Source organism: Phalacrocorax aristotelis, chromosome 5 (assembly GCF_949628215.1).
Source record: "Phalacrocorax aristotelis chromosome 5, bGulAri2.1, whole genome shotgun sequence".
NCBI classification, from domain to species: domain Eukaryota; kingdom Metazoa; phylum Chordata; class Aves; order Suliformes; family Phalacrocoracidae; genus Phalacrocorax; species Phalacrocorax aristotelis.
In genome coordinates this window covers 41,392,237-41,415,662 of record NC_134280.1, presented here as the reverse complement: position 1 = coordinate 41,415,662, position 23,426 = coordinate 41,392,237, and the positions used below count along the sequence as shown (strand labels likewise).

At 38.8% G+C, this 23,426-nt stretch overlaps 1 protein-coding gene across 11 annotated transcripts in view; it reads left to right on the top strand.

Annotated features, from left to right (window-relative positions):
- Positions 1–22,917, top strand: part of LRRFIP1 (LRR binding FLII interacting protein 1) — a 115,270-nt gene extending 92,353 nt beyond the window's left edge. For 4 of the 11 annotated variants that reach the window (XM_075094099.1, XM_075094098.1, XM_075094096.1 and 1 more), the window contains 7 exons: positions 127–198; positions 2,397–2,567; positions 3,523–3,615; positions 4,104–4,196; positions 5,376–5,468; positions 5,885–6,026; positions 7,776–11,271. In XM_075094099.1, the coding sequence (XP_074950200.1) occupies positions 127–198; positions 2,397–2,567; positions 3,523–3,615; positions 4,104–4,196; positions 5,376–5,468; positions 5,885–6,026; positions 7,776–9,853 (2,742 nt within the window). In that variant the 3' untranslated portion in view covers positions 9,854–11,271. Of the gene's footprint in view, positions 1–126; positions 199–2,396; positions 2,568–3,522; positions 3,616–4,103; positions 4,197–5,375; positions 5,469–5,884; positions 6,027–7,775; positions 11,272–16,208; positions 16,256–17,156; positions 17,275–17,755; positions 17,836–18,488; positions 18,594–20,019 lie in introns of those variants that run through there. The other 7 variants (XM_075094103.1, XM_075094101.1, XM_075094104.1 and 4 more) reach the window with 3 other exon arrangements.
- The last annotated feature ends 509 nt before the right edge of the window (positions 22,918–23,426 follow it).

Genomic DNA, 23,426 nt, shown 5'->3' with positions numbered 1-23,426 from the left:
AGGCTGCATAACCTGTGTGGTAGAAATGTTTAAATGAGAACTTTAAGTACTTGCTTTTCCCTGTCAGCTGTGCTTCTACCCATTAGTTTCAGTAGCATCATTCATCTTTCTCACCATTTCTCTCAGGACATCTATGAGTTAAAGGACCAGATTCAGGATGTAGAAGGCAAATACATGCAGGGACTGAAAGAAATGAAGGTACTGGTTTACTGCAGATGGGGAGTGTGATGATTAATACCAGCTAAACATTCAGAGTCCAGTCAGCGTGAGACCTAGAGCTGACCTTGCATGCTTTCTTCTGGGCAGGGTTGTAAATTGTGTGAAAAGCATTTAATTAACTGGAAAAGTATATTCTGACATCGACTAATAGTGGTGAGAAATGCTTCCAAATGTTAACTGAAAGGCTGCTGATTACTATTGCATGTTGTCTTTGCAGTTTTGACAAGGTAATGATTTTGCTAGCGAATTCAAATTATTAGGGTGAGGTTTTTTATAGTTTCCTAATCCAGGAAGTCTCCCAATATTGGAAGATGAACTAAAACTCATGTCCTACAGTGCTACGAAAAATTGGAATTTAAAAGCTTGTATGTTTTTGTTTTGATAGGGACTAAGGTTAATAAGATCCAGCATACCTTTGGAAAGTTGTGCATGTGAGGTATCATTTTGGTTTCATATTTAGATCACAGAAGACATCCTTAAAGAGGTCTTGTACTAACAGCAGTTATGTGGCAAATGAACATTGCCACCAGTTGGCACAAAGGAAACACCACTTTCATGAAGCCATAAATTTTGGTGCAACATGAACCAACATTATATTTTGGTAGTGTATGCGTCTGTGTACCACTAGCTCATAAGTGAACAGCAACATGAGCTGCGTTTTTTGGAAGAGGCAGTCTTGCGAATACATATGTAAACATCCAGGCATATAGTGCAGCATTTATCAGCATTAATTGCTGACTGTGTCATCGGCTCAACACTGTAACAGGCGAAGATGCTGCCGTCTTATGTGAGTTCTTAATGGAAGAAGAGTAGTTTGGCCTTTTTCTGTAAAACCTAACTTGTTTTGCCTTGTTGTGTAGCAGGTATAGTAAAAGAATCACTCTGCATAAAAAATGTAGGTAATTTTTCAATTTGTATCCCTCAGACTGCCTTTTGTGGTGATATGTACCTAAGCCGCACTGCTTGATGCTAAGAGAACAAAATGTAGCATGCTGAAGGAGCGGTGCAGCAACTACCTTAACTTCTTACTTGCATATACTTCCTTTCTAGCTAATTTCTGAGGTTTGATCCTACCACTGTCTCCAAATCATGGCAGCTTTCCTTTGGTTGGTATTGGGAAGTGCACCAAAAAACAGTTTGTGTTTGGAACTGGACAAATCTGTGTCCTTAAAGACAAATTATCTTATTTGTCAATTGAAATGTAAACTAAACTGATTCAAAACTAATTTTGTCATCATCTCACCACTGCCATCCCTACTTCCATTGGCTGAATGAAAAGGGAAGTATATGAAACTCACTTGTGCTTTAGATGTAGTTACTAGAATTACTTAAGTTCCAAGAGAAAGTGCTTGATCTGTGAACTAAAGTGTTGACGAGTGTCCTCTGTGTTTGCATATTTGCACTGTTTTGTTTCTGTAACTCCTTTTTATATCTGTATTAAAATCAAACATTGCAAAGTTTGCCTGCACAACATGAAAAATGATACTGATCTTTATTTTGCCATCATCTGTTGTTATAAATACCTCAGTATCTTATATTCAGGTCAAGTTGATAGGAGAGGTTTTTGGAGACCATGGGAATTGTGTCTTACAGAGTAGATTTGTAAAGAAGGGATGTGATATAGAAAACCTCATGAAAAATGATACCTCAGGGCAGAAAAGCTACAGCTTTTTAATGGCCAATTCTAATTCCTGAGTTAGTATATTTTGGTGTTTCCCACACTGCGAGGATCCCTGAAATTTGTGTGAAGTGGCTGTCAAACTGCCTTAATTTAAGGCCTAAGATCATCTAAAATGATCTTAAATCAAGGCCAGTTTACCTTTAAAAAAAAATGCCAACTTGTCATCTTCAGCAGCTGCTTTGAGCTGCCAGTATGCGGGGGCAGGGGGAGGAGGGAGAGGAGGGAACCTTTGAGAAGGCAGAAACTTGAAGCAGCAGAAAACAGGAAACATTTTATCTGTCCTGAGGTAAGTTCCTTGCTTGTAAACAGATATCTGGTAGGAACACAGGGGAGGTTATCCTCACCTTGGGACAGTTGGTAAGCACATGATGAGCACTGGTTTCTGTAGGAGTACTTGTCATGCTTGTGGTTTAGTACTTAATTTTCTTGTTCAAGGGCTTGGTTGGCAAAGTGTCTTTTATAACTGATTTTGACTGTTGTTGCTTATTCTTTATAGGACTCTCTAGCTGAAGTTGAAGAGAAATATAAAAAGGCTATGGTGTCAAATGCTCAACTAGACAATGAAAAAACAAATTTCATGTACCAAGTAGATACCCTGAAGGATGCGCTCTTAGAGTTAGAAGAACAGCTGGCAGAATCCAGGCGGCAATATGAAGAAAAAAGTAAAGTATGTTACAGCTATGGCATGTTATTTAACAGGGAAAGATTGGGCGGGGGGGGGAATGCAGAGATGTTTGGGAGGAGGCAACCAAATTACTTTTCAAGATTTTAAATAAGTTATTTTAGTTACTGTTAAAGCAAGTGGGATAGCAGCATATTATGTGGTTGTGATCATACAAATGGGAATCTTACCTCAGTTTCTGTCTTATAAGCGATTTCTGAAGTGAAGAAATGTTTTATATGGTAAAGCTATATTGATATTATCACATATCCTTTTATATTCTATCTCTAAAGTCAAAGGTTTTGTTCGTAGTGACTTCTGGAGGATTCCATTTTTCTTTTCCTTCTAGAATATTTTTACACACAAAGCTCTCTTCAGAAGGCCCGTGGGAGAGTTGTGCAGTTTATATAATTATGGCAGCACTTTGTTGAGAGTTGAATTAAATCTTACATAAATTCAGCAACTGACAGTTAGTGAGTTGGTGTTAAATAATAAAGCTGTGACTTCTATTAGCTTTTCAGAACTGGCTGTTTAGCTTGGGGCATTCGACTATAGTGCACTTAAAAGCACATAGTTCCTGGAAGATATGGTGAGTGTTTTTCAGTCTGCAATGTCTAGCTAACTCTTAGTACATGGTTATGTGGAAAGAGTGGGTTAAACTTCCATCCATTCATCTGTAAAGTGTGTGGGACTTGAGTGTAAAAGCTGTTCACTGCCAGCCTGCTGCTCAACTTACGAAACTGCCTAAATGATGTCTGTCACTTCTATATTTGAAGGAATAATAGTCTCTTGGAAAAAGGACAAATAAGAAAAAGTGTGCTCTTATGGGATTGTGATTAGAGGCATAGTCAAGAATTGCATTGCAATAAGCATTTTTTTGTGGTTGGGTTTATTTTCCCCTTTTTTTATGGGATGCTATATTTGAGCAATAAAAATGACATTATTATTTCATTATTTATAGGAATTTGAGAGGGAGAAGCATGCTCATAGCATATTGCAGTTTCAGTTCATGGAAATCAAAGAGGCTTTGAAGCAAAGAGAAGAGATGCTTGCAGTAAGTAACATTTTTTTTAAATGGCTGCTTTGATTGGTATGTTCCCCGTTAGCAGTAGGGAGTGTAGAAGGTGAGGCATGGAGAAGTTTATTCCCTACTCAAATTTCTCACCTGAAGAAAAACTAGCGTTTCAGGCCAAACAGGTTCTGATCTGACTAACAGAAATAGTACTTTCATTAAGTATTATCTAAAGTTGGACTTCTTCTTTGTCTTGTCTGTAATATGAAATAAGCTGTGTTTCAGACATCTGTTTGTGGAGATGCAGAGGAAACCAATGGAACTGTCTAACTCTTGTTGCAAGTCATCTCGTGGGTAGTAAGATTGTATTCAGGAGTGCAGGTTTAGTTGAGATGTCAGAAACTGTGCATGTAGATACTCTTTTACTTTAGCACCCGACTTTTTTCATTCTTTGGCATCACTGCAATCTTGACCTTCTTTGTTAACCTCTTACCTGCTTTCTGTCTTCTTCTTTTGCTCCTGTCTCTCAGGAAATCCAACAGCTGCAACAGAAACAGCAGAGCTATGTCAGGGAAATTTCTGATCTTCAGGAGACAATAGAGTGGAAAGACAAAAAAATAGGGGTAGGACTGTCAACTCCTGAAATGTGTTCAGAGTGGCACTGTCATTCTCCAGCTGATCCTGCTTTTGCAAAACCTCATGAATAAAATCCTCCTTAGTGACTTTGCTTGGTGTGGCTGTCTTACTATATTACAAGTGAACTAGCGAATAGCAGATTTTTGTCTTTAGCCAGTATAATAAAATCCAAGAAAAATTTATCAGCTGGTCTCATCTCAGAACCTAGGGTAATTTATTTGCTGTGGTGCACCATTTGCATTTGCCATATTGAGAAAATAAGTGCTATTTGTAATGCAATTCCTTCAGCACTGAATTTTCCCTTATACAGGTTTAATCTGCAGACTGAGCAGAAACTGGAGTGTGATAAAGAAGTACTAGAGCCATTTATGTGCTATTGGGATGAAAGTCTCTAACCCTCCCTTGCTTCTCATCCCTTCCCACCACCCACTATCAAAGCCAAATGGAAACCCGCTATTAAAGAAAAGCATGGCTTGCTTTTCTAACAATGAGCATTGAAAGACTTTCTGAATATAAAAGGAGAAAGAAATCCAGCAACTTGTCCATGCTTGTGATGTCCAATAACTTGTAGCAACTTGAAACAAAACATCGTTAAATTTTTGTTACTGTTCTACTATAGAAGTATTGCGGGGGGTTCAGTAGCAAAATGCGCATTTGCACATGGTACATACCAGTCTAAAGATGACTTAATGGCAGCTTTCAAATGAATTGGAATGTACTGCACCTGTGGTGGTAACCCATGGAATAAAAAGACTATTAAAATGTGCTGGGACTGCTTTCATGCCCTTCTTTTAACACATGGGAATGGCACTATGTCTCCAATGTGCATGTTAAAGTAATATGGGTGCGACTTGTCTAGCAGATAAGAATGAAAAGTGGATCCTCATTTGAAGGATCCATAGTGAAATATTGGGCTCTGTATGCCTTTAGTAGGAGTCCCTGGTTATTGAATAAGCTGTGCATTTCTTGGATTTGAAGTTTATCTGTGTGTATGTAAACTTGGTTCTTAAATCTGTAAACTTTACCTTTTTCATACATGCCACTTCCGTGAATCTCTGAATACCTTAAATCTACTCATTCTTACTTACACCTGCTTTTCATGGTCTTTACTTGTCTTCCTTCCTTTTTTCACATCTCCTTGCCCTCTGTCTGTATTGGGAACTCAGGCATTAGAGAGGCAGAAAGATTTCTTTGATTCCATAAGAAGTGAGCGGGATGACCTTAGAGATGAAGTGGTTGTGCTGAAGGAGCAACTGAAGGTATGCAAGAAGAATAAAAGAAACTTATATTCAACTGCTGACCTTTTCCTCCTGTACGTTTTTTTGCAGAAAGTTTTAATCTAGCTCAGCAGCAAGAACTCTATTTTCATGTTGCTTTTAAGTTGCCATTTCAGGAATTTTCTGTATGAAGTTCTTCCCCCTAATATTGGCCATGAGCCCTTAGTATAGACTGTAGTATTAAGTAGCTGCTTTGTAGGAGATGCTTCTCTGAGGAACATTTTGTGCAACCCCCAGACCAAAACTGAAAATTGTAATATTCTGTGCTTTTATCTGACTTCCAGCATGTTTAATGGAATGACTGAAGCAATTGTTTATTCAGAATATCAAGGACAAGAACACCTGAAGTCCCCTTTCTGAGCAGCATGCTCTAAAGCATTGCTTTTGCTTCTCCACAGAAACATGGAATAATCCCAGATTCTGATGTAGCCACCAATGGGGAGACACCAGACATTCTTGACAACGAAGGACACTTGGATTCTTCCAAAACCGTTCCAGGCACAGCTCAGACATTAAAGGCAGGAGGGGATGGGATGCTAGGTAAGTGCTGTATATCCTTTCATATCTTTCTCTCTGTCCATTCATTCACCTTTGCTTGGAATTTGGGCATTTGTTAGTCGGACAATTAACACATCACGCAGCATGCTACATGTCAGATCACTTCCTATGCATTTTTCTGCTTAATATTTATTATCACTTTAAGTATGTTGAGAGTTTCCTGCAAGTTCCTGTCCGTTCAAGGCGACAAAGGATGAGAATACAAAAATTACATTACAAATAAGTAGCAATCATTCCGATTACTATTTAAGCCCTGAATTTGAAAATTGTCCCAGAATAATCCTCCTGTTGTTCAATATTTTTCAGCACTTATCCTAAAGAATCAGAAAAAAAGCATTTTCGTTTCCTGTAAAGAACTTCTATGTTGGTTCATTTACATAACTGAGAACTGTACGTGTCTGCTGAACAGTGCCAGGCACTGTTAAAACACACTAATGTACAAATTTGTTGTTCTTGGTATCTAGTACTATTGAGCAGTTAATATTAACACATCAACATTTTTACTTCGTATGACAGGATTAACACTGTTAAATTCAAAGAATATGACTCTGAGATGGATAGCGTTAGGAAGGAGAAATCTGGTTGGCAAAAACATGCTTCTTATGCGCTTGTGATGAATGGCCACTCAGAACTTTTATACTAGTGGAAGGAAAGGAAATAATAAATACTTTTTTTCCTCCTGTTTTTGTTCTAAACGAACATACTAATAAACAGCAACAGGCAGCCAACTGTTTCAAGTGCAGGTTATCTTGCTTTTAGCTGTTGGCTGCTTTTTCCTCACTGAGTTTTTGTGTGGAAACAATCTGGAACACCAAAAACAAGGTAAGGGTGTATTTTTAAGTTTAGTATGTTTTCTGTCTCCTTATTCTGTTGTGGGGTTTTTGGTGTTTTGTTTTGTTTTTTTTTAATGGGTTGTTTGGTTTGAGTTTTTGGGTTCCCCCACCACCACTGTTTTTCCTTCTTTTTTTTTTTTTTTTGTGATATAGGCACAACATAGACCCAAAAGCTAACTGCTGAAACCACAAACACTGTTGTTCTAATACCTATTGCTTCTAAATATATGTTGAAGAAAAAACTTGTACCAAAAAAAACAACAACCCACAATCCCAAAAAAACCCACAGAAGTACCCATCCCTTTGGGTGGATGAAGTGGCTATAAGGGGCACTAAGTACCTGAGCTTTGATCTGTGTTGCTAATGTTAAACAGCTGAACTATTTGCTTGCCAATCAGATTTTACATTCAGTGTTTGTCATATACACTGATGATGCCGGTTTATGATACTTAAATAATCCTTGATTACTTCATTCTAATGGCATCAGACACACACTCTTCATGCATAGAGTGGTGTTAGGGTTAAAGTTGTAGGGAATTTTGCTGAGAAAAAAAAAATCTTTACTGTTAGTCTTACATCTACAAGTATTACTAAATTGTCCTGCTTGAAACAGTTGTTCTCATCTACAAAAGCTATAATTCACGTAGCCAAGAGCATAAATCTTGTACTTTACAAAAACACAAGCCTGCACCAGAGACTTCTTGCTTTGAGAGGGTGGTGGTGAATTTCACTGATCAAAAACCCTGAACCCTTACTAATTCAATTGCTGCTTTGCCTCACGTAATTGGCAAAAGCTGATCTTTTATTAACCTATTCTTTGATTCATTCTCTTTTGGGTTTTAAGTGGGGAGGTAAGTGCTATGGTGTGGTCCCTTCAACTTTCTCAATGGTCTTTTAGGCAAAGCCAATGAAGTGGACATGAAAAATGAGATTTTGGAGGATATGGGGAAAAGAGAGATCTTGCAGAATACTGAGCATGAGGAACACAAAGAGGAGTCTGAGGAGCAGGAATTACAGACATTGCATGCTGATGAAAATGCAAAGGCAGAAAAAATGGTTGAAGAATGTGATGCCCTGTCAACAGTGATGTTACCAGATAGCAGGTTTACAGAACAAATTCAAAGCCTTACAGAACATGTATCAGGGAGAGCTTCTTCAAATGATGATAGTGACACAGATGATTTGAGAAAGGAGACCGAATCTGCAGGCACAGCAGTCCAACAGCCTGTTAGTGTGCAGGCTGAACACCATGACTTAAATGCAAGGACAAATCAGAACTCAGAGGTGGGCTCTCTGCAAGGTCATCAGATTTTTGAGACTCCTCAGGAAATGCCTAGTGTCTTAGGTACAGATCATGAACTGGAAAAAGCTGCACCTGAACAGGAAGAAAGAAAGGATCTTAAAACTAGCCATGGCCTGAGTGATAATGAAATGGATCAGGAAGCTGACATTACAAGTGAGAGCTGCGAGGTGGTTTCTAATCAGGCAGGGCTACCAGAGGTTACAGTAGCAGCCTTGCTTAGTGAAGACGTAAATGTAGAATGTCACACTGAGGGACTCCAGCACTCAGAGGAAAGTGCTGAAAAGAAGGTTACAACTGTCTTGGAGGAAAACCTTGGTGAAAGCCAAGACTGTACTGATGGAAGAATTGGTAAGACAAGAGGTGATAGAGCTGAAGAAGAAAATGAGGTGGTGAACACAGTTCAGGGTCAGGCGAGGGAAAGAGAGTCTGTGGGTCTGGAGGGGACGGAGCCATGTGAAAGTGGTGTCCCAGCAGAGACCAGTGAAAAGGAAGGTGGAGGAGATCAGGCATGCGTCCAACCAGTTTCTTCAGAGGGCAGTTCTTCAGCATCATCAGAGGAACAAAATATGCAAGATAAAACTGAACTTGAAAATGTTATACCTGAGAAGGATGGCCAGAAGGAAGTATTAATAGAAGAGTTGGAGATGTGTTCAGATTCTGCAGAAACAGGCGAGCAAGATAAGGCATCTGTGGAGGCTGTAGACTGTATTACTGAGGTAAAAGGAAGTGTGCTGCAGCAGGCAAATCCAGACACAGAGGCTGTGAAAGAGGTAATGACTCAGGAAATCATTTTAGACCCAAGTCTTTCAGAAGACAAAATTCAGGAGTCAGAAGCGGAAATAGAGGATAAGTCTGGGAAAGAAAAGGAATGTAGGACAGAATGCGTAGAAGATTTAAAGCCAAAGGTAGAAGGTCAAACGGTCCAGTGTAGTGAAGAAACAACAGGTGATACAGCGGGAGAGAAAAATATTCCTTTTGAAGGTGAAGCGCAGAATGTAGTTCAACAAGAGGAAGGCAAATCTAAAGAGGAGTCAGCTGTAGATGTTAGTGTAACTACTGAAAACAAAGTTGATACAGAAACACTGAAAGAAACTGAGAAAGAGTTAGAGCTTGCATACCACCATGGTGGTGGATTTGCTTCTCAGGAAGGTGCAAATAATTCCCTGGCACAGAAAGCTGAGCAGGATGAAAATATTAGTGAACAAGTTAAATTGGAGGGTCAAACAGAGGGAAGATTGGAAGATGATGGTGATGCATACGATTTTGATGAGGAGTCAAAACAGACACTAGAAAGTGATGAAAAATGTGATGGAGAGAAAGCTGATACACAGAAAGGAGAGGGTGATGTAGCAAATGGTGCTGTTGGAAAAACTGCCCGAACAGACAAAATAGAAACTGAAGATGCCTTGACTGAAGATGACAGCTTGCAGCATAAAAAAGGAGATGAGCCTGAAGAAACAGGATGTTTGCAAGTGGAAGCGTCATGGAAAACTGATGAGAAGACTGATGTGACAGAAGATGAAATGAAAGCATCAGATGAAAGATTATCAGATGAAAATGCTTTGGAACAGGATTTGGAAAGTGCTGGCAATAATAGGGATGAAAGCAAGGAGGATTTGCAGGCTGGTAAAAGGAATAAGGGTAAATCTAGAGATGACTGTACAATATCCTAAGTTCAAAATCTCAAGACTACACGAGTTACATGCCATTTGATTAGTCCCAGTACAGAAAAATGCACTTTGCACGATACTTAGGAATACTCTCAAGGTTTTTTCTTTCTAGGTAACTCTCATCATAATACAATGTTATGTAAGTGGTAATGAGGCAAGTATTAAGTTATTCACTGACATTCCTAGCCACAAGAAATCGTGTGTGGGTTTAGTTTTGCTGTGTCTCAAGATTAAAGTTTATTACCAAAAGAGCAAGCTTCACAAATCAACTGTTCAGACTATCTTGCAATTAAAGTACTTATAGCGTGTACTTTTAGGATAACTGCTATGGAGGAATTTCTGTATGAAATTCTGTTTTTTCCTAGCCTAGATTATAGATGTCTTGAATGTACTTAAGTGCATTGGACCTTTGTGAATTATGCACATACTTATCTGTACTTACGCGCATTAGATCTACCATAAGTACATTAACACTTCATGAAGGAACTCAGTAGATCAGCAGCACTGATCTGATGTTGAAACTTCTTCCTGAAGGATTAAAGCCTAGGAACCAATTTATTTTTTTACTAGGTGAAAAAAAAGATATACTCATTCCATTTTGTGTGTATTTCTAATATGGTCAGAATCCAAACTATAGTTAGATCATTGTGAATCTGCTTAGTCTAAACACGTTGGAAGAACAATATACACTTTGAAGAAAGTGCAACATACTGTCTTAGTTTGCTGAAAGGAATAAATTTATACATGTTTACTTCATCTAGGCACTTTGCACCACAGTAGGCCTTTTATACCGTGTCTCACACGGGTTTTTTATTTTTTCTAAAGAAAGTGTCAATACACACTGTAATTTGTGCTTAGGTTTGCTATCAAGTACTGTCTACCTATTAATATATAAAATATCTTATTTTTCCAAGAAGAATTTTGTTTAAAATTGCACTTTCTTACTGTGTTACATTTTTTTTGCAAACTATGATTCTGAAGGAATGCTTTTATCTTTGAAAAAATCTTTCCTCTTCCTTTCTGGAGAGAAGATAACTTTGCATGTCCTAATTCTTGTTTGATAGCAGACCATAGATTATTTTTGTTCTATATACTAGCCCCCGTGCCTTTTTGAAAAGCTGGAGTGCTTTGAATTGCTGGCATAAATTAGACACTTTGACTCCATTGGTATATTTCTTTTTGCATCTTTGCTAGTGCTTGGGAGGAAGAGCATGTCTTGCGTAACTAAAAATTCATTTAAAGTTGTTTTAAGCAATGAGTATCCCAAGGGAATGCAAGTTGAGTTGGGGTGGGGGGTGACTATGGAAGGCTGTATTTGTGTTGATGTTACAAAGTTGGAGCACAGACTGCAAAACTTCAAGATGTGTATCAAAATGTACTGAGCTGTATATAATTGAAATAAACATATTTTATACTTAAAATTGCCTGCCCAGAGCACTGTTTATAAACCTGCATAAATATTTATTTAAATCATATAATTTCAAAAACATTTTTCTGCAGCTTGCTTTAAATTTATTGCATTGTCCTATGTAGCTAGAAGTGCTAGCTTACTAGGAATGGGCAGCCTTGGTGTTTGAGGACCTTTAATATGTGATGGCACCTGTAACTGTAAACCTGTAATAGGACTGTAAACCTGTAACTCTTTCCATATGGCATCTCTCTAACTTACAACAGTTCCAGTATGGTTTCTGTAAGTATTAGCAGTTGTCCTTCTTAAGGGTTTACACTAAATGCTAATCTAAGAAGTCATAGATCTTAAAAGCATTTCTTCTTACTATGTAGCAGTGTGAAGACTTGCCTCTGCTATACTTGCAACTGTAATATACCATTTAATATTGAAAGTCCTTAAAATGTATTTAAGTGTATTTAGCATTCAAATATAAATAATTAAATGTGCTTGCCAGACCTCACCTATACTCGTGGATGGATCTGTAAGCAACTCTGAGTTAAATTAGGCACATGCCAGCATTTCCAGTATTTTTCATACGAGTTTGTTTCTAATGGAAATCCTTCTGGATGGTTGAGGGAATTAATGGTGAGCTGTTTTTAACCAGCTTTTCCACTTCAGAAAACAAAGCATCTGTAAGAGAAGTCCTTTTCAAAGCTAAGTCACAGATGGAGAAATTATGACAACTCCAGTCTTAACTAACTGTCCGTGTACCAGATTTATCCTACAGTAACTGGCCAGCTCTCAGTGAAACTAGGGTAGGAGCAGGAACATGGACAGGCAGTGAAGAATAGCTGATGTACTATAAATCCATTCTTGAACATCAGCTGCTTGGTGCCTCTTTTGGCAGCTGGTCCCTGACTTCTGGAATTGGGCAAGTACCGTGGAGAAGGTCATAGTGTTCTTTACCTCTTTGGTTTTTGCTTGAGTATATGCACATCAAGGGATAAATCATCCTGAAGATAAAGGGAGCTGATAGATGTTATATTCCAAACTTAATAATTTAATATTGTATGCCAGCTAGCATTTGAGTGAAATGTGTGCCAAAAGAGAGAGGGAGGGGACAGTGTCTCAGGAGGAATTCCCTAAAAAATACATCTCTTGTAAAGTTACACAATTGAAAACCATTTTTAGTATTTTCCCTACAATATCTAACAGATACAAGGTAAGATCTAGTTTGTTCCTTTCATTGGTTTTGACTTTCAAAGACAGCAAAATACCAAAAACAGTCTTTTTCATGAAGCCTAACATGAAACTAAGAAATCATGAGATAAACTAATATCAAGATTCATATTTGCTGCTATGATATTACCCATTTGTTTTGAGCAGGGACAGTCTGCTGATATGTGCTTTGGTGAGCACCACTCGCAGTGTATGAGACTTTGGTCTTTCAGAACAGCTCCATAGCTCCAAACGCTCGGTGGATTTTCTGTTCGATACCTAGTGGAACATGCAGCCTGTAGCCCAGGTTTGTGCATTACTGTGAATTCAGAGCTAGCCTGCTTTCAAAAGCAGTAGTTGAAGAACTTTTTCCTTATTTAGCAAGTAATAGTGAAAGGTCAGTATTTCCTTTATGACAGAAAAGAACAGTCCTCCTGTCCCGCTCAAAATCAGTATTGCAAGCAGCTATATTCTAAATCCTATGCTTATTCGCTGTCCCAGCAGCCTGTCCCCAGCAGTATCCCTCTTCCGAGAAAGACAGGAAGGCATTTCTCTATATTTATTGTTGTTTTCTTGTGATCCAAAATAAATTGACAGCTCTGGAGAAGGAGTATGACCCAACGTGCTATTGATATGCCAGTTGGGTTCTTGCAAACTGTTCTGAATAGCTGCTTGGGACTGCTGGTGTGATTTCATGGGATGCCTTCCCACCCTCCAAGTACTGTTTACCCCCCTCATTTGCATCTGTATTAATTACTTAATGGGCCACACATCGTACAAATCTCATTCAGTTTAAAACCAGCTGCTTCCCACCCCATGCTCTTCTCCAAGTAGGAAAAGACATCAAGGATCTGTGGCTCCTTAGAGGATGTTAGGTCAAGTGTGCCACCAAAGCAGCACCCTGGTTAGCCATGCCTTGAATCAACTGCACTACCAAGGTAATGAGAATAGCGATTTGACTTATAAACAGGCCGGTACAATAGCAGAAGACTTGCACCAGCCCTCTGTCAAGCTCCTTTGCATATGTAAGCAATGAATTGGTGCAGTGAGTAGCCTTGGAATCATGTTACCGAAGTTAAATTTAAGTGAGATGAATGTCTTGCTCTAATTATACATTGTAGCATCTTTGTATGTGAAATAAGGAAAATTACTTTTATAGATAAGAATTGTAATTAGCTGCTTCATATGCTAATTCAGGAGATTGTTCTTTTGTACTCATAGTTCTAGAGGTCCTGGGATCCTTGATTTGTTTGGAAAAATGTCTCCTCCTAATTGCAAAAATAAGGTGGTTCTGCAGAGATATCTGTTAAAGCTAAAGTAAGTTTTCTGTGTTACTGTGGGGTTTTAAGATAAGTGAAACCTAAGAGGCCTTCATCTATACATGCAGAGAACCTTTCTACATAAATGGCAACTTTAGCAGACTGATTTTTTCTGTGATCTTGTAAATCCTGCTGCCAGCATATCATCTGTCCCAGCGGGGTGCACAGATGTCCATAATGAGGGAAGAGAGAACTGATGGTGAGATGGGATTTCAAGGTACATCACATCCGTTTTGCAGGGAAAGGGGTTGGGGAAAGCTCTTGTGCTTCTTTACTGGAACCTGGAGGAGGTGTCCTTTCTTCATGCTGGCATATTTCACCCTGCAGCAGTGGTGGTGCTAATGCAAGTTACTTAGCTGTGTGCATGACTAAGGTATTTTCAGGATCAAGGTGAAGTATTTGGCCCCTTTGGAGTCAATAAGTTTGGGCTAATTTTGTAGTGGTCTAGAGGTTTCCTTCTGCATCAGTCCTTGTTCTTTTCCCAGTTCTTAGTAACTTCATTTCTTGATCTCTGCTGACCTGTGACTCACAACCCTATCTCCAAGTCTGAAAATCTGACTTCCCTTTTACTGTTTGCTCCCCTTGCTTTATTCATTAATTTTATTTTTCTTCCCTTTCTTTCATCTTCTACATAATTTCTGTCTTAAGCTTCTTTTCCTTCCCATATAGATATATGAAATTGTTTTACTATTTTGAAGGGATTTATACTTGTCAATTTTTGTTACTCTTGATAGTTTACAAAAATGTGTTTGGTTTGTTGGGGTTTTTTTGTTTTGTTTTTGTTTTTGTTTTTTTTCCATGTCAATGCTCAGGTGTAACAATGTTGAGTGTGTTACGAATGGCTAAAAAAAAAAAGATAGGACTTGAGGACGTTCAAAATAAATGCATGGAACTGCTGAACAGGGATGTCGCTTTAAGATCTGTATTTGGGTTTTGCATCAGAAGCCAAGGTAAAGGTTTTATTTCATGCTCTAGAATCACTGCTGGTATATGGGAACTGGTATACCCAGGAGGGGGATTATTTACCACACTGTTACTAGCTAATGGATTGTACATATCTGCCATATAGAGGGACTTTAATTTGAAAACTTCAGTTTTCCCCATGATTTGATTGAATACAGACTCGTTACTTCCTTTACTGCCTATGTTAAAAAGGAAAGTGGTCAACCACAAGACTTTGGCCCATTCAAGATAAGAGGACAAAGCTTTTTTAAAATACTTCAATCTATCAACAGAATTTACCTGGTAAAAGCCCACCAGCCTTTTGTCTGTAACTTGTCAATTGTTTTCCTTAAGTTTACAAAAAGACCTTTTTCTTGAGTGACCTTTGGATTTTAACCATTTAATTAACAGGCCAGACCCTAGATGTGGAGTTGAGCTCTGAACACCCACTGGCTTGGTTCTGCACAAGTGACCTCTTGCTGGCAAGGGAGGCAAGCTAAATAAAACTGCACTAAACACACACGTCAAACTTGTGGAGTAAGACCTGCCTGAGGTCAATATGTCCTCTCCTCTTCTAACAAGAATACCTGAATGTTTTGTTCCAGTGTACTTCTGTTGAGGTGTACCTGAACAAGCTAAGGTTGTTAAGTTATGAGGTAAAGTAATTTTAGGGATAAGAAAATTTGTAAGTTCAGATTTGTTGCATACAGTACCTGCTAAAATACATTCACATTTTGCACCCCTTAATAGGGAAGAGAAAACCCAAGTGATTTGGTTGGTTACTTCTAGTTAGGTTTTTTTCCGGTTGTCTCATTCTGTAGTGTGTACTTCATTAATCAACGCCACACATATCCATGTGCTGCTCTGTAGCACTTCCAAGCTCAAGTGTAACACGACAGTTGGTCTGGATTGCCGATCACCTGCTTGATGTTTGACCGGGAGAATTGATTATGAAGGACTAAAGAGAAAAGAATGTTTTACCAGACTGCTGCATTTGAAATGAAAATAATTTAATGGGGAAATGTTTTTGGTTTTTTTCTGGTCATAATACTGGAGATAACACAAAATGTTATTGCCATGCTATTTAGTAAAAGAAGCTAAGGATCTAAAATGGTGAGAATGTGCTTAAACTATGATTATAGGTGTTTACAGTATTTTCATTATGTTAAACTGTAAAGATTTGAGATTTTGTGTTGCAGTTGTGATTGACCCTAGAGTTCTTGCATGCTAACCTAACGTAGAAGATTAGCCTCTTTGCATGCAGCTGGGTGCTGCTACTGCCGTGACAAGCATGTTCTGTGAGAATGACATAACCTCCCCTGGCTGCAGCCCCTTTCCAGCCTTGTCTGTGGCCTCATTTCCTGTGGTACGTGCATAACTACCTTCATCATTAGTTTCACTAACCTTAACAGTTCGATCTTACATCAGATGCACTCTGAAATGTGCAGCTCGATCAAATCAGCACTGAACTTCCAGTTTTCTCTTTCAGACAGGCTGAAAAAACTCATTGATGAACGAGAGTCCTTACTGGACCAGGTAATCACAGGAAAACCTGAAATGCTGTGTGTTTACTAAATCTGTAATAAGAATAGTAGAGGTTAAAAAAAAAATCAAAATAGCCCTAATGTAAGGTATAGAACAGCAGTGCTGTTGCCTTTCCAAGCGTGTGCTGGGTTGCTCTTGCTGAGGACTTACTGTGTTGCTTGCCACTTCATTCTTCCTCTGAAATATTTTTCCTGCGTGTTAAATCAGGATACAGGGCAAGAAAGATATGACCCAGTGTACCTGTTTTGTGTTGCTAACCAGTCATATTCAGTGTCCTTAGTCACCTAAAACTCCTTCTCCAGGACTATTTCTGAAAAACAATACTTCAGATTGGCCAAGCCCAAGGAAAAAACTAATATGGTTTAGAAATTGCTGGATCTGTGGGCAGTGGGCCATACATAAAGAAATGCTGGAAGAATTACAGTAGGTGGGTAAATAGCAATTGAAGTAATTATTGCAGGTACTATGATATTCCATAGTGGATAGAAAGCTTATTAAAACCAAAATTAGCTCATCTATTTCTCTGCAGGATGTTCTATGCTTTCATTTATGGACTATATCCTTGACCCTGAGATTTCAAGCAGAGCCAAACACAGTTTGGGTTTTTAAGAATGTTTTATGTGAATGTGCCTACAAAACATCTGTGGCTTTTCTAATAAAACATTCTTCTGCTCGTTGTGTTTGGTCTAGAACTTATGCATAAGCACTGACACTTAAAATATCATGAGTCATTTGCTAAAAGAATTTCTAGGAAATCTCAATCACAAAAAGATTTTTTTGGAATTTAGGTTTAAAAAAATATAATTTGTTTTTTATAATACTTGAGTGAATTTGAGTCCTGAGTCAGTTTTCCCTTACTGATTTTAATAGCTAATTATTCTGTGTCCCTCAGGTTAAAAAATTAAAGGGACAACTGGAAGAAAAGCAAAAGAATGGCAAGATGGAAAATACACAGTCTGAAGATGAAGTTCTAGAAAATGGGACAGATATGCACATGATTGACCTCCAAAGTGAGCTACATTTTGATTTTGAGAACTTTTTTGTCCGGCACGTGAGTGTGAAAACGTATCTGTACAATAACCACATGGCTCTAAGTAAAAACGAGCCTTCAGTCCTAAGGGAGCTTCAAAATGGGAGCCAGCCATGCCACCTCTCCTAGAGGTGAGGGAACAATCATCCTTTGTTTGACCAAGATTGCAATTGGAAATCTCCCTTATATTCCCCAGGAGAGCTGGGCCTGAGTTCCTGGTTAATTCTGCTTTCTGAGTGGCTAAAAGGGAATCGGGCAGGACTGGTTAAGAGCTCCTGTCTACTGAGTGGGGCTAGCTGCAAGCTCTGATGTAGAAATAAACTTTTTTTGGCAGACAGCATTTGCTGCTCTACCACTGCCCCATGTATATTCCTGTAGCATGGAAATTTTAAGGCAGACTTGTTAGAAGACACTGTTGACACTTGTTCTGACATCTCTGATAAATCTGCAATTTTTTTTAGGAGATGCCAACAGACAGATCAGTGATCTCAAATTTAAACTAGCAAAGTCTGAGCAAGAGATAACAGCATTGGAGCAGAATGTAAGTTTCTGGCTTGTTCTCTTTGTTTAGGCATGGTGAGAATGCAAAGAGAAAATGTATTATATGATGAATGAAATAATTATTACTGTGACTTTCCCTTAAAATAAGAAGCAGGAGTGTTGGAGCATCAGGGCTACTGCAATTAAGTCATAAAGACTAAAATGCTTTGATTTACGTATGGGGAAGCATGAATATATTACTCATCTTTACTGAAGGAAAACTATTCAAAGGTATATTGAGAGCACTTACTGAACTCTTCAGAATGCATTCTTATGCCTAGCTATCGACAATTTTCAGATGGCTCCTAGCATATGATGTAGTATATATGGATTTTATACAAGACCCTTCAATTTTGACTCTTTGCTCTTGTCCAAAGTATGTCAACGATATTCTTAGTAAGAATTTTAGTCAAGGGACTCTACTTTTCTTCTGTTGCTGAAAGCATATTAAATAAGGATATGTATACAAGGTCTGGAGTAAGTTATCATGGCTAGGCTTCCTTGGCATAGTTTTTTCTCCTCAAAATATGCCTTTATTTTATTAAAGAAAAGTGAGCATCTCTCTGGTCATTGCTTAACTACTAGTGGAAGAGTGACGCTTCACGGTAACTTCTTGGTACTGCTTCTAATTCAGAAAATTTGCCTTTGCCTTAGGTAATACGATTGGAAGGTCAGGTAGCCCGATACAAAACTGCAGCTGAAAATGCTGAAAGAGTAGAAGATGAACTGAAAGCGGAGAAACGCAAACTACAGAGAGAGGTAACTCTAAATGCAAACTGTCATAGGCTAGCAGTCAGCCTGCACCGTGTGCGGGGAGACCTGTCTGGTGCATTTTAGAGGAACTACTACCCTTCTCAGCAGAGCAAAGAATAGATGTCTACTTTTTTAATTGCTTTAGTTATTAATTCTAAATGTTTAACCAAACTTTCAGCACTCAAACTGGATTAACAGTCACAATTATGACCTCCCTCTGCCTTTTTCCTTTTCCTTCCTAAACTGACTTGCCATGTCTTGCTTTGTACTAAAGTCGCTTCTCTGGAGCACATTCAAGTTCTACTTGTACAGCTTGACTCTAGAAGCAGCCTTCAAATCCTCAGGTTTGCATGCTACTTTGCATCTGTGAATATTCATGTGATTCAGCGTTCATCAAGCTGAAGAATTCCTATTTCTACTTTGCTGTCCTTGTCCTTTGTTGCACCTGAAGACTCATTACTTTGGTTGTTACAAATTCTGATTTTGTAAATACAAATCACTGGCCTTTTTCAGAACATGTGATTCAGAAATTACAGGAGTAGAAAGCTGGAAATCCTGCTGTAAGGTTAATTTGGGCGCTTCATTATTTAAGCACAGTGCCACACCTTACCAGGAATGGCAGTCTAAACTTCCAAGTTTCAGAGTCTAAACTTGAGTGCTAAATGGATGTGAATCATTCTTATTGAGCCTGTTTTTCTTACTCTGTCAACCTGTTTATGCATGTTTGCTGTAGCGTGTCCGTGTGCAGACTCTGTCCACATTTCTCTCTCTTAAAACACTGCATCTTCAGGCTGTCCATAATTTTGACCTTATTTGTTGTACCAAACTTCATGTAGATAGTGCCAAACTACATGTACCAAGTAGCTGCTACAACCAGCTTAAATATGTTTGTCAGCTTCTTTCATGCCTCCCTCCCAACATTTGTTCAGTGTGGCTCTGCTTTTTCTAAATACTCCTTCTGCTCTGCTGCCTATAAATATTGCTCTGTGTAGTCCACCTTTCTCTCCTACCCCCATCCCATGGTGGATTTTATAGAAGACTAAGTCACCAAAGTCACGGCTGTGGCTGTAGTTCCGGGAACCAGAAATGTGAAAGCCAGACAGTGAGACAGGCGTACATCACCCAGCAGGTATCTCTGAGCATTCGTGCCTCTGAAGTTGAGGCATACGGAGCCATTTGTTCAGCATTCTGTAAATACCGTGAATTTTTGGTACTATGCCTAGAAAATATCTGTGTATGCACGTGGTCTGCAAAGCAGTTTAACAACATTTAGTTTTAACTCCGTTATTAGGAATTTTCAGCTGCTTTATCTTGTGAGGAAATTCCAGCAACATGGTCAGTTAGCAATGGCAACTATAAACCTCGCTATATCTTTGGAAAGGGAAAACACTGTGGAAGTTACGGGGCTCTTTTTTCTGCTTCCTTCCTTCAGCTTCGTTCAGCATTGGATAAAACTGAAGAGCTTGAAGTCAGCAATGGTCATCTAGTAAAACGCTTGGAGAAGATGAAAGCCAACCGGAGTGCTTTACTGTCTCAGCAATAACCACCAGCTTTCAAAGGAAACTACTACTACTTGACAGAATCAGAACAACGTTGCAGATGCTTCTGTCTCTTGCTGTCCAGGATGCTTTGTGTCATGCCTTCTGAGAACAGACAATCCCAACATTTGCTACGTGCCACCAGTCGTGGTTCTCTCTACGCAGATTCAAACCTACTGCACTACATACATAGGAGTAGCTGATCCAAACGGCTGTGCCTGAGGGGACCCTTCTACACCATTCTTTGGGTACATTTGAAGTACAATATCTGTCTACCATATAAGAAGCACATTGGGCGTTGCGTTAAGTTCTCCATCCAGAAGGCACAGCAGCCATTTATTGCCATTTAAAATGGCATTCAAAGAAAACACTTTAACTGTACTGGAATTTTGTGTCTTGCTGAAAATTAAAAAAAAAACAAAAACAAACACCAAGTTTTGGACTTTCTCATGACAGTATCTGTAATTTAGTGACTATGGTAGAGTTATTCATAGTAGGTCTTTCATTTACAAATCACTGTGGAACCACAAGCCATTACAAAGCAAAATTCCTTCAGTGGAAACCATGGGAGAAGATGGTCTTGGAAGCAAAAGTGACCTTAAATGACTTTGCCAATAAAACAAAGGTGTTCGGAGGGATTTTTGCACCAGTTGAATCATAAGACTATGTTATTTCAGGGTAAATAGGCAATAGCTTCATTGAATTTTCAACTTTTATTTGTATTATTTAATCCCTGCTCTTGGAATTAAAGTAAACTACTTTTAAAGGATGTAAAGTTGCATTCATAAACCAGCATAAGGCCGTGTTTTAAGAAATGGTGGGTCTTGCACTTAGATTGCTCACTTCGGTGCATTTGTCAATGCAAGTGTCATTTGCTTAAACAAAAATGTGTAATGGGTTTTTTACATCAGAAACTATCTACTGGTCCATGAACTGCTAGGAAACTATGCCACTACAAAATACAAGTCTAATTTTTAAAAAAGTAACTGATAGTAAAGAAGCACTTTAGAAAAAATTACTGCCTGTGGTTTTTCTACAAATAGAGAAGTAGCGAATTATTTCTCCTAAGGTCATTGTAAAGGTTTTCCGCTTCTTATGAAAAATAGCCAATTGAAACGTTGCAGGCAGTTTATTATACACAACTAGCACTCCCACTCTGGTTATTGGAAATTGTTCTGAATGTACTACTCAGTTACCTGTACCACGCAGCAGTTACCTGAAGAACAAAGCTGTCCTTCCCCCATCAGTCCTACCAGAAAAGCTTGCGAGTAAGGCAGGCAACCAGTCCCTTAGGAACCTGCTCACACTATGAAGCAGCATCTCCGGTTTGACAGGCACCAACCATCTGTCGATGCCGACTGCCACAACGGATACAGTTCTATCAAGCCAAATCCAGACACACAGGAGACCATTTCTTCTCAACTTGGTCTTCAGACTCTCCGGTCCAGATCTTTCCCTAGCCTCTTCCTTGCAGACTGGAGGTTAAGAGTATAAACAGCTGCTATTTTCAGCATTAAAGGGATTGCTGATATATTCTTAGAGCACCTTTACAAATTAAATAAACCAAAAACTGTCTGAATGTGTTTCTCTGGTTTGGCTAGAAAATAACACCTTTCTCTTCTGAGTGTACCTGGAAATTTAGGAATGAAGTACTGAAATTAATATTCTAGGAAAAGGATGACGAAGGCTTTTTTTTTTGTGCCCCATGGGAAATAAGTATGTCCTTGTGGATCAAATGTGATGGAACACAAGGATTAAAGGAATCTTTTAAATTAAATTTCCACTCCAGTTTTGGGTTGGGGTTTTGTTTGTTTGTTTTTGGTGGGTTTTTTTGGGGTGGTGGGGGGGTGGGGGGTTTTTTTGAGAGAACATTCAGGTGCAGAGCCAGGTTTCTTGTAGAATACCTCAAAATCTCTGTGGGTACCAATTTACAATTTTCTGTGGTTGACTTGTGTAATTTCTGGTGTACAAAGCCTCTGGGGCCTCAAAAAATAAACTAAGGGTTTTTCAGAATGCGAATAAATGTGCTAAATACACCGTCTTACTAACTGATGATAAGGTGTGTGATTGCCACTGATCATCTTATTATTTGTGGTACTGGTGAAGACTGTCTCTTCTGGCAAGACTCAGGAGAAACAACCTAGCAACTAAGTGTTGGTCCAAAAGGCTAAAAAATACTACTTTGCTCATCAAGAAGTTAAGTGTTTTTTATTTCGAAGTAGATTGCATCTCACACCCCATAAGCATTAACCTCATGCCAGAAATCAGATGTGTATTTCAACCTGGAGATGCTCTTAGTAGAAATCTTTGTGTGTGGTAAAGTAGCTGAATGTTGAAGCCACATTTCCCCCCCCCCCAAACTTTCAGTATGACTTAGCTTTAGAATAGGGAAGAAAAAATACTGTTTGGTTTACTGCAAACTGGTTTATGTTTTCCTGTGAAGAATGTACAACAACAGGGCTTTGAATGGTAGTAATAGCACATGCCCCAGTCCTTTTAATTGAGCTCCATTGAAGAGCCTCGGTACCCAGCCTGCTGATACAGAGCAGAGCCAAGGTGGCAGGAACCTGGCCAGGAACAGCTCCTGGGGGAACCAGGATGGGTTTTCCTAGAAGTTGTATTTAAAGTTGCTATCCTTTGTTTTATTTTTAAATGTTAAGTAATTTTATTGTTTGCAAATGGAATGTTACCCAAAATGGTTTTTTCGTTTTGTTTTTTAAAATCAAATGAGTGTGGAAAAGGAAATTCATTAGCAGAAATTGCCAATAAAAATGTCACTTGTTTTTATGGTAGTTTTTGTGGAGTGGTCTGTCATGGCGATGTTACTGGTAAAAGTTCTCTTGGAAAATACAGACTTTTTGGATGATACTGGTGTAACAGGCTCATTTTCATTTTTAATATATTACTGCAGACACGCAACCGGGAGCAACGCTGGTTGTCAAATGCGTACAAAGGTAGGGGGCTTGTGTGAGTAAGGGCACTGGTGTGAGACAAAGCCCCAGATACTAACGATTTTAATGGCAGGGTCCACATAGGGAGGCAAGGGGACAGGGACAGTGTCCCATCAGGAGAAATTTAAATTATATTGCTGATAGGATTCATTCTCTACTTCCTTAAAGTATTTGTGGTGAACATATGCAGGCAACCGACATAGTAACTTTCCCTGGAAGAATCCACAACAGGAGGCAACTCACTTCATAAAAAAACATGTCAATATTAAATTTCATCTTGTGCTGACTGTGGGCACTGTCACACAGTGATCACCTGCATGTAATACGCTGAAGAAGTTTGTGCTTTGTCT